Source organism: Pogona vitticeps, chromosome 5, assembly GCF_051106095.1.
Source record: "Pogona vitticeps strain Pit_001003342236 chromosome 5, PviZW2.1, whole genome shotgun sequence".
Taxonomy (NCBI): domain Eukaryota; kingdom Metazoa; phylum Chordata; class Lepidosauria; order Squamata; family Agamidae; genus Pogona; species Pogona vitticeps.
In genome coordinates, this window is record NC_135787.1 from 73665098 (window position 1) to 73683538 (window position 18441).

The 18441-nt window shown below is 42.2% G+C and overlaps 2 protein-coding genes across 6 annotated transcripts in view; both read left to right on the forward strand.

Annotated features, from left to right (window-relative positions):
* The window catches only part of ATP8A1 (ATPase phospholipid transporting 8A1), a 138870-nt gene that overhangs the window by 69371 nt on the left and 51058 nt on the right, over window positions 1-18441 (forward strand). For 3 of the 5 annotated variants that reach the window (XM_078393978.1, XM_020786218.3, XM_073001199.2), the window contains exons 13-17: window positions 242-319; window positions 2466-2554; window positions 14100-14144; window positions 14746-14818; window positions 17546-17651. In XM_078393978.1, coding sequence (XP_078250104.1) covers window positions 242-319; window positions 2466-2554; window positions 14100-14144; window positions 14746-14818; window positions 17546-17651 — 391 coding nt within the window. The remainder of the gene's footprint in view (window positions 1-241; window positions 320-2465; window positions 2555-14099; window positions 14145-14745; window positions 14819-17545; window positions 17652-18441) is intronic. The other 2 variants (XM_078393979.1, XM_073001197.2) reach the window with 1 other exon arrangement.
* LOC144589410 (uncharacterized) lies at window positions 6553-9152 on the forward strand. Its single transcript, XM_078393980.1, has 2 exons — window positions 6553-8795; window positions 9056-9152. The coding sequence occupies exon 1, from the start codon at window positions 6688-6690 to the stop codon at window positions 8779-8781; it is 2094 nt and encodes a 697-aa protein (XP_078250106.1). The 5' UTR covers window positions 6553-6687; the 3' UTR covers window positions 8782-8795; window positions 9056-9152.

The window sequence follows — 18441 nt, forward strand, 5'->3', positions numbered from 1 at the left end:
CCTGAAAAGATCTAGTCTGCAATCCAAAAAGCTACTTTAGATGGTTTTATGGACTTGATCATACCAAGTACACTTTTGGATAAGTGATATTAACATGTAGAAAGAATTTTAGATTGGGGCAACCAAATGAATTTAAGCCCCACTGACAATAGTGGACTCTGCTTTTATGTAGCATGCATAAAATAGAAAAGAACTTTACCACTTGGCCTTCAGCTTTTTGAAAGCTGTCTTTTTCTTTTAGGATATTGACATGCATTATGAACCTACGGACACTGCTGCTATGGCCCGCACATCCAATCTAAATGAAGAGCTTGGCCAGGTAGGGTTCCCCCACCCCTAGTTTCTTAATATGTACATTATTCAGTAGTTTTAATTTGTGGATTTTCTTCTGTAGTTATTAATTATTTTAATAAGGAGGGAGAAGATTGTATTTATTGCAAATTCCATTAAAGCACACACCAGTCTGAATTGTACTGATTACATTTTTCATGATTGCAGGGAGAGGTCAGTTGGGAAATACTGGTGTTTTACTACGGAATTTAGTTTCATTTATACCTAGCATATTCTTATGAAAGCTTACATTAATATAAATTTGTCTCCTACAGAGAGGAAGGGAACTATTATAAAGACAGCTCCCCTCTACTGGAGCTGTGATGGTAGTCTCTTTGGAGACAATTGGAAGGGGACCTAGGTCCTTAAAAATAAATGTAATTCCAACTAAGGTTGTAAATTCTAGTGATAAATAAGAACATAAGAAAGGCAAAGAGAGTACGAAAACAAGACCTTCACAGAGATGTGTGACAGCTCTAGGGATGCAAGTGGTGGTGGAACATCTTCCTCCTGCTTAAACTGAGAAAAGGGGTATTATCCCATCCACTTTGCTTGCCTCCTACTTAATGACCAAAGAAGATTCATGACATGCTACACTTGCTGAAATTTTCTTTTCTGTACAATTATTAAAGGAACAGGAATGCTGTCTTCCATTTAATCTAGCCATTTTACCTATGGCCGTGGTATGTTCTCTTAGGAATATGTTCTGAATTCTGCTACAGTCTAGTGAGATACATTTTTGTGAAAACCTGTTTTCCAGCAGCTTTTCAAACTCTGGAGACCAAAGTGAACTTATCTAATGGAAGTATCTAGAATTTACCTCCATCTAGAAAAGAGTTCAAGTAGCCTTCCTTATTTTCTTGATAATAAAAAAAAAATGGAGCAACTTGTACAATTAAAAAACTTAGAAGATCAAGAAGTTTTTGGAAGAACAAATTCCACATGGAAATCCTGACACATTCTTACATATTCAGAAAGGAAGATTAACTGGCATTTATTAACATTTGTGCCAAGAACAGACACCACTATGTCCAGTTCACACATGGAAACCAGCAATATCAATTTCATGCCCTTTCCTTCAACTTGTAAATATATATTTTAAGGTGCAATATGCCCACTGTGAATTTATTTCTCTGAATTATTTGTATATATGTTTTACAGTTGCTTTCGTGACCAAACTAATTAAAATTACCTGCTGTTACCCAGAGTCTGAAGATGTTACAAGTTCTGTACAGAACAGCTGGAGATGGGACAGGAATGTCAGATTGGGTATAATAAGGGAAACAATGAACAAAATTATTGCTGTGTTTAGCCAAGAGTAGAAGTCTTTTTCTTCTTAAAATACATTTTAGATCTGTTTAATTTATAATAATTAATAATACTTTGCCATAAAAGTCATTTCCAACTTATAACAACCATTGTTTGATTTTCTAGTGTACATTACTCAGAAATGTTGAAATTAGAGATGGGAGTATTCATATACGAATATGAATATCCCCACACAGGTGGCGATAATGAGGGTCCAGCCCCATGGGGCTGGACGGTCCACTCACTGATCTGCCACAGATGTCATGATTCTTCCAATGGCTCTGCAGATCATGATCTGTGATCTACTCTTTGACCTTGCAGCGAGGCGTTTCCTCCTGCCAGGAGTGGCTAGCCGATCGTGATCTACGGAGCCATTGGAAGAATTGTGCTGTCTGTGTCTGCATCGGATCGGTGAATGGACCCAAGGGCTGGACCCTCGTTATCGCCACATGTGCGGGGATATTTGTATATAAATACCTGCATCTCTAAATCAAAACATATGAGCTAAAATTCTGTTGTGCAGCTCTTCCTGCATAATGGGAACAAAATCAGCAGCAAATTACTAGTGATTAAAGGCTTCCCTTTGTGATTTCAGGATGTACAAGACTTTTTCAATGTTGTGTATGAGTCATGCACCCCCAAATCACAGAAGGAATCAAAGTCAGTTTGCCACTGCTAATTACATTGTTCCTGTTGCACAGGTGGAGTTGCACAACAGGATTTCAGTTGTAATGTTTTAAACATTATGGAAGTATCTAAAATATGCATAAACAATATTAATGTATATTTTATGAAAATAAAAGTAATAAACTTTAACATCTGTTTAGGTCAAATACATATTTTCTGACAAAACGGGCACCCTTACATGCAATGTAATGCAATTTAAGAAGTGCACTATTGCAGGAATAGCTTATGGGTAAGTTCTTTAAATAATTCTTGGGTTTATACTTTTTTAATTGTTTGGAATAAAGTGTTTTACTATAAAATTTGAGACTTCAGTAAAGCCAAATATTTACTGTCATTTCACTTTGGAATATCTCTTTAATAAATGAAGTTAAAGGGCCCCAAACCTGTGATATGAGTATCTCAGTACTGTATTTTTCCATGTATAATCATCACACTAAAACTTGAGGGGCATCTTTTGCACGGATGTAAGCTGAGATAGCTGAGGAGAGAACAAAACAGCACATACCTGGCCTCTGTAAACAGGCTTCCTTCAGTCATGAGGCTTAGCTTCCTATAGCCAGGAGACTTGGTTTCCTCCAGTCATGGTCCTTATGGAACTGACATCAGCTGGTGCTGTACAAACCAACTGGAACACACCTCCTTGGAGGTGGAGTCTGTAGCCTCAGATTCAACAGGGACTCCTAATGGCCCAGAGGCTGAATACTCAAAGCTAAGTTTTCTTAATCTGGGGGTTAGAAAATTGGAAGGGGTTGTCTTATAAATGGGGGCATGTTATAAACAGAAAAATACAGTAACTACCATTATAATAGTTTCTTAGTCCAGTTAATAATGTCTCCTTTTAAATGCATGAATAGCTGAGCAATCTGGATGTTTTGCAAAGATGTATTTTATCCATGAACTAAAACTTGGTTCTTCTGCGTGGTCTTCTGTGAATGCACACAATAAGGGGTTAAGTCAGCGCCTGCGCTGGTCTTCTCGGAATATTCCAGAGCTCTGCAAAGAGAAACATTGTCAATACTATCTATACTGCGCATGCTCCGCCCGCCCAATCCTCAGTTCCATTTCTCCGCCGTGTGGAATGGTTCTTCTCGGTAGAGCTCCTCTACTTTTGCCCTTTTTGTAATGTTATTTCGGCCAGGATTGCTCGGTTTTTTTACTCTTGCACGTTTACGACTTCTCTTTTTGCCTTTCGGACTTTGGTACCTTCAGCGGCCGCTTTAATTGCCGCTAGTGAGTCTCGCCGTTTTTTCCCGCCTTTTCCAACGGCCATTGCGAGCACTCTTTTTCCTATGCCCCCTCCACCCTCGGGCCCTTTCAGCCGCTGTGTCGTTTGCTCGGGTAAGATCCCTTTTCAGGACGGGCACGACACTTGTCTTTTTTGCTTGGGGGAATCCCATTCGGCTCAGAACTGCGAACATTGCCAAGCCTTTACCAAGGCCGCTTTAAAGGCTCGACAACAGAGGCTGAAACTACATCTTTGGAACTCAGCCCTGGCTGCTTCTCAGCCTTCGCCTATGGAGCTTCCCTCTACCTCTTCGACCTCCCATTCCGAGGGCGCCCCGAGCCTTGCGGTAGCCAGCAAACCTTCAGACGTACCTGCAAAATCTAAGAAGCCTTCAAAGAAATCTTCTGCTTCCAAAGCTGCGGTTCCCGCAAAACCTGTAAAACAGGTAAAAACAAAGGCAGCGGTGAAGGCTAAGGACGCTGTATCCCAAGCTTTGCCGGGATCGGTCGACCTTCTCTCTCCATTATTGGAGGATTTGTCGAAGGACAAGGATTCAACATCGGGGGCGGCTACCCCCCTTCCTCCTCGTCAGCCTGAGCCGGCTATACCCCTTGGCGCTCCCTCTCCGACGCCAAGTCAGCTTGTTCGAGCAACAACAAGCTTGGGTTCGGCCCCAGTTAGCCCTGTGTCTTCTGGGTGGGCTTCACCGGCTCCATCGATATCTCCTCTGCCTCCCCACCCTCCCTCGCCACCGAGGAAGAAGCAGGCGAAGAGAAAGCATTGCTCTAGGGATCGCTCTGCCTCACCTCGTAGAGACAACAGAGACGGGCGCAAACGTTCCCGACGTCGTCATAGATCGACGTCGAGTGACTCCTCCGACTCTCGTCGTCGTCGGCACAAGCGTCGATCCAGACGCCGCTCTTATTCTCCTTCACCGTCGACGTCGCCCGACCGTCGTCATCGACGTCGGAGGATCAAATACATTTACCTCTCCTCCTCTTCCTCTTCTTCGCCATCGACCCCACCTAGGAAACATCGACGTCGACATAAGAAAAGAGTAGCAGACACCGCTCAACCTACTCCGCTACCAGTTCCACCTACTGCTCCACTCCCTGCGGTCCCGTCGACATCGACTGCACCTCCCCCTCCTCCTCTTCCCCCGCAACCTGTTCCTACAGTCGTGCCACAAGCTCCACCTCCACGTCGAACGAGAGACCATGAGCTGTCATCTGATGATGATGTTTCCTTCTCCTCACAAGAATCTGAATCGGAGGAAGAGCCACCTCCTCCACCTACACCTCACGAGTTACCGGTCGGGGAGACAGTAGAATCGGACACAGGCAACCCTCACGATTCCTCACCCTCGGAGGATTTTTCCTCATATGCACAAATGTTATCAAGGCTCGCAAAAACACTTAAGCTACGCGTTGACGAGCCTGCACCTCCAGAAGAAGACCTCATCTTCGGTGATATTAATAAAGAGCGTTCACCACCTCCTAGCCTTTGCTTTCTACCTGCCCTACTGAAGATCATCCAGGAGTTCTGGGAGCATCCTTCGACATCGGTGCCCTTACCCAAGAGAACTGAGAATATGTATAAGATTGTTGGGGACGATGCTAAATTCCTCTTAAAACATCCTATCCCTAATTCCCTCATAGTGGAGACGAGCTGCACTAAACCATCAGGAAAGGCACATGTGATCCCCACAAACAAGGAAGGGAAAAAGCTTGAGTTAATTGGTAGAAGACTTTATTCCTTAATTGCTTTTATACTCAGAGTTGCTAATTATCAAACTGCTCTAGGAGCATATCAAAAGCAGCTGTGGATCAAAACGTTGCCAGCCTTGCACATGTTGCCTGTTGATGCACGCCAAGCTTTTCTGAACACCTACGAGGAAGCGCAAACGGTTTCCAAACACCAAAGAATTGCAACCAGACATTCAGTGGAAGCAGCAGCCAGAATCCTTGTTACTGCTGTCAACCTGCGTAGACATGCTTGGTTACGTGCTGCAAACATCCTTGAGGACGTGAAGGCTAAGGTTGAGGATTTACCCTTCGATTCTTCTGGTCTCTTTAGTGAGAAAACGGATAACCATCTTGAGGACTTACATAAAGCAAAGAAAACTGCTAAGTCCTATTATATTCAGCCACAACCTAAGTTCAACAGGTACCAATGGAAACGGTCCTCTAACCAATACAACCAACCCTCCCAACAGTTCAGGCAGTTCAAAGAAACCTCCCGCTCTGCCTTACCTCAAACTTCCTCTACTCCATCTACTTACCGTGCTCACCAGGCATCGCAGCGTTGTCAGACCTACAAGCCACCTGCAAAGAAACACAAGCAATATCTTTGACTGGATAGCACACCCTTCATCCATCGTCACAGACATAAGACTCCAGCCATATTTTCAAAACTGGTCCAATATCACAAGCAATTCCTGGGTTCTAAGAATTGTTTCGTCTGGCTATTGCCTAGAGTTTTTAGAATATCGTCCTCTAGGAAGGGTGCAATATACTACGTCAAACCCTATTCTAGAGGAGGAGGTTCAATCTTTACTTTCAAAGGGAGCCATTCAAGCTGTGCCAGGAACAGACATGCCCAACGGTTTCTATTCAAGATACTTTGCCGTCACCAAAAAGGACGGCGGCATGAGACCCATCCTCGACTTAAGAGACTTAAATACTTACCTGCATCCTCGTCGGTTTCGCATGGTGACATTGGAATCCATCACACACCTCCTGAAAAAGAAACATTGGTTCGTCCTCATAGATCTCAAGGACGCTTACTTTCACATCACCATCCATCCAGATCATCGAAAGTTTCTCAGATTCATCTTCCAGGACACAATCTACCAGTATTTGGCTCTTCCATTTGGCCTCGCCACAGCGCCTCGCACATTCACAAAATGCATGGCCCCTGTGGCGGCTTACCTCAGACTCAACGGCATTCACGTATTCCCATACATCGACGACTGGTTGGTCGTCTCTCCATCCAGACACAGATACCAAATTCATCCTTTGCCTCCTCAAGGGCCTAGGACTCACAATAAATTACAAGAAATCACATCTTTGTCCATCCAAGATAGTACACTACATTGGTGCCAAGATAGATGCGCGCAAGGGACGCATATTTCTTCCATGTCAACGAATAAGAAAGATTCGCAATGCCATTCAAAGGTTCCACCCGGGTCGCTCAGTCTCAGCAAGACATGCTCAACATCTTCTAGGGCTCATGTCCTCTACGACCCCCGCAGTTGCTCACGCTCGACTAAAGCTCAGATCCCTACAAATTTGGCTGTTATCCCTTTTCAGTCCTCTCCAGGATCACCAAGAGAAGAGACTTCTAGTGTCACAGGAGTTAGTACAGCAACTCCAATGGTGGGCCTTCCCGCCACATCTGCAAGTGGGTCGCCCATTTCGGCCCCTGCGGCTTACGGCCCAAGTAACTACAGATGCGAGCCCCACAGGCTGGGGAGCGCACTGCGGACGCCATCGTGTACATGCTCTGTGGTCTCGTCAAGAGAGGTCCTTTCACATCAACCACCTCGAGATTCTAGCAGTGTTGAAGGCGCTCAGGGCCTTTTTTCCCCTAGTACGTGGCCGTGGTGTTCAAATAGTCACCGACAACACCACGGCCATGTACTATATAAACAAACAAGGGGGAACACATTCTCCATCCCTGCTTTTTCTTACAGTAACTCTCTGGGAATGGTGCTACCAGAACCACATATTCCCAGTAGCAGTTCACCTATCCACGGAGGACAATTTTCTGGCAGACCAACTCAGTCGCCGCCTCGATCAGATGCACGAATGGGAGTTGAATTTGAATGTGTTCCATCAACTATGTCGGTGCTGGGGCAAACCTCTTGTAGATCTTTTTGCCACACACCAGAATGCGAAGTGTCCACAATATGCATCCAGAGCGGGCCTAGGCCGCAAATCGCTGGGAGATGCCTTCATGCTATCTTGGAGAAACGGCCTGCTTTACGCCTTCCCACCGTTCCCGTTAATACAGAAAACTTTAGTACAACTCCACCATCAGTCAGCAGAGGCCATACTAGTAACCCCCTTCTGGCCTCGCCAGCCTTGGTTCCCAACATTAGTGGAAATGGCAGTGGACTCAGTGCGCCTTCCCAACTTTCCTGCGCTCATCACACAGGATGCGGGAACAGTGTTTCATCCCGATCTCCACACTCTTCGCCTCACAGCGTGGAGGATATCCCGCAGATCAAAGAAATCCTAGATAAATCCAAGAAAGCATCTACTTCCACTTTATATGCCTATAAATGGAAGAGTTTCATAAAATTCACTGAATCCAAAGGTTTATCGGCTGTTCCAGCTTCCCTCTCTACAACACTTCAGTTCCTTCGTTACTTGTTTGACCTCAGGTTGTCTGTTGCCACCTTAAGGGTTTATTTAGCTGCAATTGTATCCTTTCAACCCAGGGAATCGCCTTCTTCACGCTTTTTCTCTCACCCTACAGTCAAAGCTTTTCTCAAAGGACTCATTCATCTTAGACCACCTCTCAAACCATTGATGCCCCAGTGGTCTTTGAATCTAGTTCTAAATGCACTCATGCGTCCTCCCTTTGAACCACTCGCTACATGTTCTTTAAAGTTGCTGTCTTTGAAGGTGTTATTTCTGGTAGCAATTACTTCTGCTCGTCGTGCTAGTGAACTAGCCGCCTTGAGGGCTGATCAACCTTTTTTACAATTCTTCAATGACAAGGTTATTCTTCACACCGATGTGTCCTTTCTCCCGAAAGTTGTTTCAGAGTTTCATTTGAATCAACCACTGATTCTACCCACCTTCTTCTCACAGCCCGCCAATGAAACAGAGCGCATGCTCCATTCTCTGGATGTCAGGAGGGCACTCTCCTTTTATGTTGCACGTACTAAAGAGTTCAGATTGTCTCCTAAGCTTTTCCTATGTTACTTTGGGCACAAGAAGGGTTTACCAGCCTCCTCCTCATCTATCTCCCGTTGGCTTGTTTCAACAATATCGTTGGCATATGAATTACAACACAAACCTCCTCCTGAAGGCCTGCGTGCCCATTCCACCAGGGCAGTGGCCTCCTCTACAGCACTTCTGCGTGGAGTTGACCTTCCGGATATATGCAGAACTGCTACGTGGTCAAATGCCTCCACTTTCATCTCCCACTATAGGTTGGACATGAGAGCCAAGAGGGAGACAAGGTTTGGGAGAGCTGTCCTCGCATCTGCCCTGCAGTGACGACCCACCAACCGGTAAGCCAGCTTGTTAATCACCCCTTATTGTGTGCATTCACAGAAGACCACGCAGAAGAAAGACGGGTTACTTACCTGTAACCATGGTTCTTCCAGTGGTCATTCTGTGAATTCACACAAACCCGCCCATCCTCCCCACTATCCGTCACTGCATATCTGCACATCAAATTGCATAGGCCTGTGGCGGATAAATGGAACTGAGGATTGGGCGGGCGGAGCATGCGCAGTATAGATAGTATTGACAATGTTTCTCTTTGCAGAGCTCTGGAATATTCCGAGAAGACCAGCGCAGGCGCTGACTTAACCCCTTATTGTGTGAATTCACAGAATGACCACTGGAAGAACCATGGTTACAGGTAAGTAACCCGTCTATTTGTCATATTGTCAAATAAATCTAACCACAACACTAATAACCACAAACCTCTTGTCTGTCAAATTGCCTGGGAAATATTTTGTCTGCTAGTGACATGAGGGTTGCTATCAGTAGCCAATCAGAATTTCCAGGAGTGGGGAGCTGTAAAAGGGACATGAACTAGTTGGAACACATTGCGAGGATTTTTTTTCTTTGTTCTGCTTAATCCTTGTGACATGTGAGCTCCTAACAGGTTCCTTTTTGTGCGGCCCACCAGCCTGTGCCCCTGACTCTTGCAATCTTTTCTTTTCCCTCAATTTACAGTGGTGCCTCGCTTAACGGCGATAATCCGTTCCAGGAAAATTGCTGTTAAGCGAAAATGTCGTAAAGCAAAAATAAAAAGCCAATTGAAACGCATTGAAAACCATTCAATGCATTCCAGTGGGCTAAAAACTCACAGTCCAGCGAAGATCCTCCATACGGCGGCCATTTTCGGGAGGCCATTAGTGAGGAATCCGTCCCTAAACATAGCAAGGAGCCATTTTAATTACCCAGCAGCCATTTTGAAACCGCCGATCAGCTGTTAAAAAACCATCATTTTGCGAAGAATCGGTTCCCGAAGCAGGGAACCGATCATCGCAAAGCAAAAAAACCCTATTTAGACCATTGTTTTGCAATCGCAAAAGCGATCACAAAAGTGTCGTCATGAAGCAGATTCATCATAATGCGGGGTAATCGTAAAGCAGGGCACGACTGTATTTGGGGTATTTTTTCAGCTCTTTTGTTTCTTTTTTTTTGATTCCTTTGCTTGCTGCTGCACTGGACTTGGAGAAGAAAAGGAGAACATGCGGAGGAATCTCCCCATATTCTACTCACTTTTGTTTAGGGGACATTTTTATTGTATTTCATGCTTTTGTTTGTTTGCTTGCTTTTCTTGCCTTATGGGAGAGGGAACTCTGTGTGTATATGAGTGTGTGTGTGTCTATGTGTCTGTGTGTTTTATTTATTTTCCTTGTGTTGGAGGTATGATGGATACTTTCCATGTTTGATTTTTCAAATTGTTATTTGGTTAATTGTGTATTCCACATGTTCTCCTGTTAAAGGTGTATGTTTTAAGGAATTGTTTTAAAGAACTGTTTGGGTAGTGGTAATGGTTAGTTGCCTGCTTATGGAGTAGGTTGATTCTGTGTTGCTTTTCCTCTGCTTTCTGGGGATAGATTTTTGGGGTTCTTTGACGGGGGCTTGGAGTCATGGCAAAAAAAAATATGAATGGGGAAAACAAAACAAAATGACACAAAAGAAGTAGCCCTTTTGATGTTAAACAAAAGACCTGGTGCAGAAAATAATGAAAGAGAAACCTCTCAAAAGAACCCTAAACAGGGGGAAAAAACCTAGTCCTGTTTCCCTAGTCCTTATGCAGCAGCCCATCTGAAGTAAGATTCTTATTAGAAGTAACAGTGGATCCTGGAAAGGGGGCATCATAAATTCCTCCAAAGTTAGACATGGATTGACTGAACTCCTCTCCAAAGTGATCAAGCAGAATTAAACAAGAATCATGTATAGCCTCCTAAATGAATGTTCAGTCAGAAGTGTACTAAAAGTGGTAACGCACACACAAAAAGAGGATTGCTATTATAGATGTTAACCTTTCCTGGAATGGAACGGGGAAATATTAAGAAAATTGGCTGCAATGGGTTCTCTGTGTTCTGACTTAGAACTATGGTATCCTCTACTTAACTTTGTGGGAGGGAACTTGCTTCTGAATAGAAAATGTGTTTATGTTCATATTTAGAGGACTATATTAACCTATGTCCTTTCCAAAACTATGTCAAGAGATTGTGCTGCTTTAGTGCTGTTCCCTGGAAATAATTACTGTTGAATGCCAAAATTGAATGACAAAGCGAGTGATTATTTAAGCATTTTCCCAAAAACCAATTTGGTATTACTTTTTATCCTCTAATTGTTAGCGTTATATGCATTTTTGCTTTGCCTTAATATTTAGGCTAATGTTAACAGAAGTAATATGAGTCTTCACTAAGTGAAATCATTACAGCATAATAAAAAGTTTCATTGATAGTGACTTTTGGTTTCCAGATACATCATTTTTAAGTACTCCTTTAATCTAGTAGAGACCATATTGGATTATGTACAGTGGAAAAAGTTATTGAGGTGGAGAAAGATGTTAACTCAAAAAGAAACCTTCCCAATCCCCATATTTGTCACTCTGCACTTGTTAAAGGGATACATCTGAATCAAGCATTTTTGATCCATGGAATCTTTCTGAATAATGTAGCACCCTGACAACTGTATAATCATTTACATCCAAATTATCAAAGAGATTCATATTTCTGGGCTTGGAAATTGAAGTCTCAGATATTTATATTGTTTGCCTTCAATATAAAGCAATTATTATGAACCTTTAAATCTTCTTCAGCTCATTTTAAAGCTGAGCCAAACACCCAGCCCTCTTCCTCCAACTCACCAACCCACCAATCCTTCACATTTCCCACTTCAAAAACCTGGCTGCTTCTCATGCTCTGGCAATGACTCTTATCCTTTGTTTCTGGCAGAAGGGGAGAAAAGACCCTTCCACATCTGGTAATTTTGTGCACATCATTCTAGAAAAATATGTTTATAGCCGTAGATTATTTTATATTCCTTGAATTTTTGTAATTGGGTTCATTGGCAGTGGAGAGAGGGGATTTACAGTTTCAAAGCAAAAAAGTGTGATTGTGAAAATATATTTAAAAGAGAAACAAGCATATCATTGGAATGATATCTAGAATGTAAACGACAGTTTATTTTGAATGCCTACTTTCCAAGTCTTGTGTAACAAAATGGATCACATTCTTAGAGAGAAAACAGTTGTAAAAAAAGGAAAGACACATTTCCCCGAGCACATATTGTGATCCATATAATTATTATTTTCATGCACATTTTGAATTAGCTCAGTAAAATATAGTAGTTTAGGGAAGACCAGATTAAAGTCAGACTGATTCAATCTGCAGCACAGGAGTGATCATGTTTTGCTTTTATTTATGGACTGATGCTATGAATGATGACATAGAGAAGACAGTGGAGTGAGAGTTTTCTTTCATAATGTTACAAGTCACATCAGTAGACAATAGATTCAGGTAAGCACTGGTCAGATAGCTACTGGTAGGTGATGCTCTATAAAATTATTTCCCATACAATCTGTTAGCTGTGATTGTTAAATGAGAAATTCCTGTCTTCAGAGTGAGAGGTATCTGTTGGAATGAGGTGGTGAGGCAGGCAAGTAAGACTGCTGTGTTCTTGTCTTGTTCTAGTTTCCAAAAAAATCTGGTTGTCTAATATTGGATACTCAGTCCCTTCCTGTAGGGATATGATCTGGCAGGGCAGTTCATATCTCAGTCTATATTTCTGTCATGCTCACAACAATTTTAAGAAGTGAACCATTAATCACATGCCAGGCATCATGCAAAAAACAGCCCAGAATGGATAGTGGAATTTGGTTCCTGCCGATTTTGTTTTCTGGCTTGTTACGTCATTCCCCTCTCATCTGATGGGAAGGGTGAATACCTCTGTTCCAGGCTGTTTTGTGTAATATCAATTTTATACCTGGAACCGGTACCGGAATGTGGTCACTGAGGCTTTTTTATGGCTGATTGCATCAATCTCATCTAGTGTAATAGGACAAATTAATTTCATCGGGATTTCCTAGTTGGAAGTCTCTGTTCCTCTGTCCAGAATGGATACTGGAAGTCTTGTTCTCGGGAGTGTTTTATGGCTGGTTCCTTCTGTCCCCTCTAACTGGATCAGGTGGGTGAATTTGGCTGGGCTGGCCTACTTGGAAGGCAGCTTGTATCATTAAAAGACAATATTTAAATCTACGAACAGTAAATATACAAATATTAAAATGATCAAACAGATACCACTCTGTGAAATGGTAAACACAAGCAATACTAAAAGCAAATTCAAAGCAGTAAGGCTGCTTACAATTCATTTAAAAATCCCACTCAGGCACCCAGTCACTGAAGGAAAGCTTGCCTGAAGAGAAAGGTTTTTGCATGTTCCCAGAAGGATAGCAAAGATGGGGCTAGTCTGGCCTCCTCTGGGAGGGAGTTCCAAAGTCTGGGAAAAGCAACAGAGAAGGCCTTCTCCTGTGTCCCCACCATACACATTTGGGAAGGTGGTGGGACTCAGAGAAAAGTGTCTCCTGATTATCTTAACACCTTAACAAGCTTAAGATATTGATCCCGCAAATCCTCAGAGAGCAGTCTGTTAGAAAATATGCCATGTCCTCCATCTCACCATTGTACACTCATTTTTTTTAGCTTTAAATATTATCTTTTAATGATGTAAGCTGCCTTGGGTCCTTTTTAAGGAGAAAGGTGGGATAAAATATTTTAAATAAATAAATGTTGATTTACTGCCTAGAACAGGTATTGGAACATTGTTCTTGCAGATGATTTGGGGCTTGTTGCACTTATGTAGTCACATATGTGTTATGAATCTGGTTTGGTTATCCTAGTCAGAAGTTGCTGTTCTGGGCCATTGTGTTCCATTCTGGTGAGTTTTCAGACAACAAAAGGTTAAAGAAAGAGTAATATTCATTAGGTTTGAGGTCTAAATAAATATTTTTTGGACCTTTGCCCAACACATTCCACTATTTGTGACATCAGTTATTATTAAGAAGTCCCCATTTTGGCCTATTCCATTTCAGCTTTTATTTAGTCCCAGTATATACATATTCTAATCAAAACTCCATAGCTCATTTTTATACAAACAGAAGAATTCAAATTCATTTGTTCACAGTAGGCTACTGCAGTATGTTTCATATTCTAATCCTTAATTTTCATTGCATATTAATTGTATTTATTTACATTAAACTCTCCATTCTGTACCTTCTAACTGGACACCTTTCTCTGCTGTATACCTTTATTTTTCTACTACCTTTGCTTTTCATGCAGCCATTGTCCTGAATCAGAGGATTATGGCTATTCTGCAGATGATTGGTAAGCACTAAACTAACCTTCACTTAAGACTTTACTAATTTTGCTAAAGCCAGATTATGTATCATTATCATTAACTATGAACCATTTTAAAAGTACATAATTAAACTGGTATCTATTATGCACAAGGGAAACAGCTTTTGACTCTGAAAGAGAGCAATCTCTGATGATGCCTCTAATGTTGGTTATCAGGAGTGCAAGCATTATTTATCAAGAAAAAAAGATTGGAAGTTTATTGATTATATCAACATTTGTTTTCTAATTATGATTTTTTTTTTCAGATTTTCGACAGGCAGCTTGACTTCAGAATTTTAGGAAAAAATTGTTAGAAAACATATATTCAAATATACCATAAGCCAACAAAGCCAAATGTTTCCTCTGACGGCAAATCTGATACATTGCCAGAAATTGCTTTATGTGTGTAAATAAATGCTCAAAGAATATAGTTTTAAAATGCCATAATAAGTATATGTTCAATTATTATATATTAGTTTACTCTGCAAAGTTCTAGCTAGAAACTACAGTATGTGTCCTTAGATGGTCTTTTGTTATAGACAAATACCGTATCTCTTGCTTTTCATTTTTGTGTGTATTTCTTTTTTAGGCAAAGTTCACAAACAAGAGAAGAACAAATGTTTAGTGATCAATCGCTGCTGGAAAACCTTCAAAATAAACATGTAAGATAAAGATATACATGTTACAGTTAAGTAAAGAAGAAACTTTAATCAAAACAATAATGTGCGGGAAAGTAACTTATATCCCAAACTGTAACTTGCACTTAGAATGTGCCTCATTGATTTAAATAACATTTGTTTTTACATGAGATCATAATGAAAACAGTTGTTTCTTATAGAAAAAAAATCATTCAGAACCAAGGAAAAAATTAACACTTTTCCCACTTAAAGCTTTTTTTTAGAAGCACCCTATCATCAGATTAGAGATGAGCATGACCAGCAAAATGGTGGTTTGTGGCTTATTGAAGTCCAGAAACCACAAACATCCCAAAATTTTGAAAAAAAGAACCACAAATCAGTTCATGTTGGTTTGTAAGTTCAGGAACTCTAGAACACCCTCCCCAGCTACCTAGAAACAGCAGAATTACAGAGATGTTTCCGCTGACTCTTCTCTACACCCCTTCCAAATTTGGTGAAGTTTGGATTTTGGATGTCCACATAAACCCCCTCAAAGCAGGTCCCCCCCAGGAAAGTGCTATTCAGGTTAAACCGCAAAAGCCTCTATGCTGCAAGGTCAGAAGTCCAGCAGTCATAAGATCAAATCCATGTTACAGAGTGAGCTACCATCGCTTGTCCCAGCTCCTGCCAACCTAACAGTTCGAAAGCATATAAAAATGTGAGTAGATAAATAGGTACCACCACAGTGGGAAGGTAACAGCGTTCCATGTCTAGTCGCGCTGGCCACGTGACCACGGAAACGGTCTATGGACAAACGCTGGCTCTATGGCTTGGAGACAGGGATGAGCACTGCACCTTAGAGTCGGACACGACTGAACTAAATGTCAAGGGGAACCTTTACCTTACCTTGGTGGAAATTCCATCAATGGTTCATTCCAGGGAATCAGACACAGAGTGCTGCTCATCAGGAGATGGACTGGGAAGGGACACGTCCCTTTCCTCAAGCCCCATAGACCAGGGCCCGGTGCCGGTCCGTGGGCTTACCGGAACTGGGCCGCGGAGACAAGTCTCCACCTCCCCGGAGGGGCGTGTCGCATTTGCTGAGGGGTGTGTTGCCCTCCTGTTCCCCCAGCGCCCCTTCCCTGCAGGGAAGCTGTTGTGGGCAGCCTGCCCGGGAAGCACCAACAGCCAGTCACTGTGCTTGGCGCCACCCCACCCAGGGTGAGTGGCCGATCCTGCTGGTTCCTGCCGGGCCATGGCCGCCTCTTCCCGGGCGGGAAAGGTGGGCTGGGCCGGGCTGCATGAGGCACCGCTCCTCCTCCGTGGAAGAGGTTCCAGGAGGGCGGCTTCCCCTCCGCTGCTGCCCCCGAGTGGGGCTCACCTTCTGGGGCCTCCCATCGGAGCCTCGCTCCTGCCCTTGCAGCAGCAGCTCCGCAGTGGCAGGGGATGCTTCCCCTGCTGGAGAAGGAGGAGGCGAGGACTCCCGGGCAGGGCCGCCAGGAGCGACGGAGCATAGCATTGTCTATGGCAGTGGTCCTCAACCTTTTCTGGTCTGCGGACCACTGGGGGGGGGCAAGCGCCGTGTGCAGACCAGTTAACAGGTTGGACACCCCTGTGCTCACGGGTGGGCGTGTCCCACTCCTGCCATATTTTCATTATTTTCCCACTTCTTATTCATTTTCTCTTATGAGCTGTCTTCTCCTTGGATATTCTCACATGTAATGCTGAATGTCTGATTCTACAAGCACAAGCTGAAAGAATTGCAAGGCAAGCTTTCAGAATGTGCATGTCTATTTTTCTCTTCTACACCTGCATGGTTGGAAACAAATTTCTGCAGAGTGTCCTTTAAATTTTGCTATATGTGCGCTTATGCTATCTTGACCAGCAATTATGGTTTATCACAGACTCTGAAAAAGAGACTGATTTTGAAACCAACCAGTTTGTGATAAACCATGAGCCTCATTAACAAAAGAACCTGGGAGTGAAGAAACTGAAAAGGAATACTGCCAGATTTCCTAATCCATATAGGCAAATGAGATAGGAGTGTAAGATTTCACTCAGGCTTATTTCAGTTTATGTATAGTGCTGGACTATGGTTAGTATTATATGTGAGTGTACCCATTAATTTCATTTTGCTTATACTATCTTTGTGTTTAGACCTCAGTTTATTTCTTCTGTGCCTTCATCACCTCTGTCTTATTCTTGAATTATTTTATTATTTGGGAACATCTTTTTATTTGGAAACATTATTTTTGTTAATTGGAAACTTTTCACACCTGCATACATCTTGAATTTGATACACTGAAAATCCATCTTTCTTCCCAAGGCTCTTACCATTTATCTTCTCTTTTGTGTTTCCCTACCTTTCAATACCAGCTTTCTGTCTTTATTTTGATTAGCTTTTGACTTGCTCAGATTTCTTTGTTTTTATCTTTTTAAGGGTTTGTTATTTAAAACATTATTTTTATTCTTATTTTCTTGATATTATTATCTATCTATACATACATCCATCCATCTATCTAAATATCATTGACTGTAAATTATGGTTTCTTCCTGTGCTACCTTGAAGCCTTGTTCTTTAGTAGCACTAAGATGACATAATGTGTTTCATGCATTAGATTGTTGCCAAGAGTTAGATTAAAAACAAGCCTAGCTTTTTGTTTGTCAAAAGATACAGTAATAGTTAATATAATCTCAACCTTATGGCACTTGGCCTATTCATATGACCTTAAATTCATACCATTCTTCTCTATGTTTTTTCTTCTGTTTTAGCCAACTGCACCTATAATCTGTGAGTTTCTCACAATGATGGCCGTGTGCCATACAGCAGTTCCAGAAAGAGAGGCTGATGAGATAATTTATCAAGCAGCATCTCCAGGTAAGACTTATATAGCAATATTTAAATCTATAAATATAAATGTATTTATTCTTGTTAGGTTTTATTATATGGTCATAGGCCCGAAAATTCAAAGATAAAAACAATACAAGATATACAGAATAAGTAAGTTGTTAGAGCATATTGGCAGTATAAATCTTGAATCAGATGGTTCCGCTCCCTCCTTTCACCCGATGCTGAGTCCCCTTCGCGCCGGGCTGAGCTCAGTCCCTGGCCAGGCGTGAAGGGGAGTCAGCAGCTGTGGCAGCACTGGGTGAAAGGAGGGAGCCGATTTCTCCCTGGCCGCCTGGCTTGCTTCTTCAAATATTTTTATTTTTGGGGGGGTTATTTTTTTTTCTTCCGCCGGAACAGATTAATTGGTTTTCAGTGCATTCCTATGGGAAGTGCTGGCTCAATTTACGAACTTTCCGATTTACGAACTGACTTCCGGAACGCATTAAGTTCGTAAATCAAGGGTTGACTGTACTCATTATAGCTGACATGTATCCCAGGTTAACTCCAGAATGAAACCAAACAATCTTTGACAATCATATCCACATTTATTTAAGTAAAGTATGTATTTGCAATAATTTCTGGTAACATTACCTTGTCTAATTCTGCAACCTATATTTATCTACAATTTCCTGTCCTGTTATACATTTCCCTTATGTCGTCTCTGTGCATCTCCATGACTCTCTAGCAGAGATCGGCCTTGTAATGTTGAGGGAACTGCTAAATTACTATGGAATGTTTGAGATAGTGTTTTCAATGGACTCTTTATATTAGCCCATAT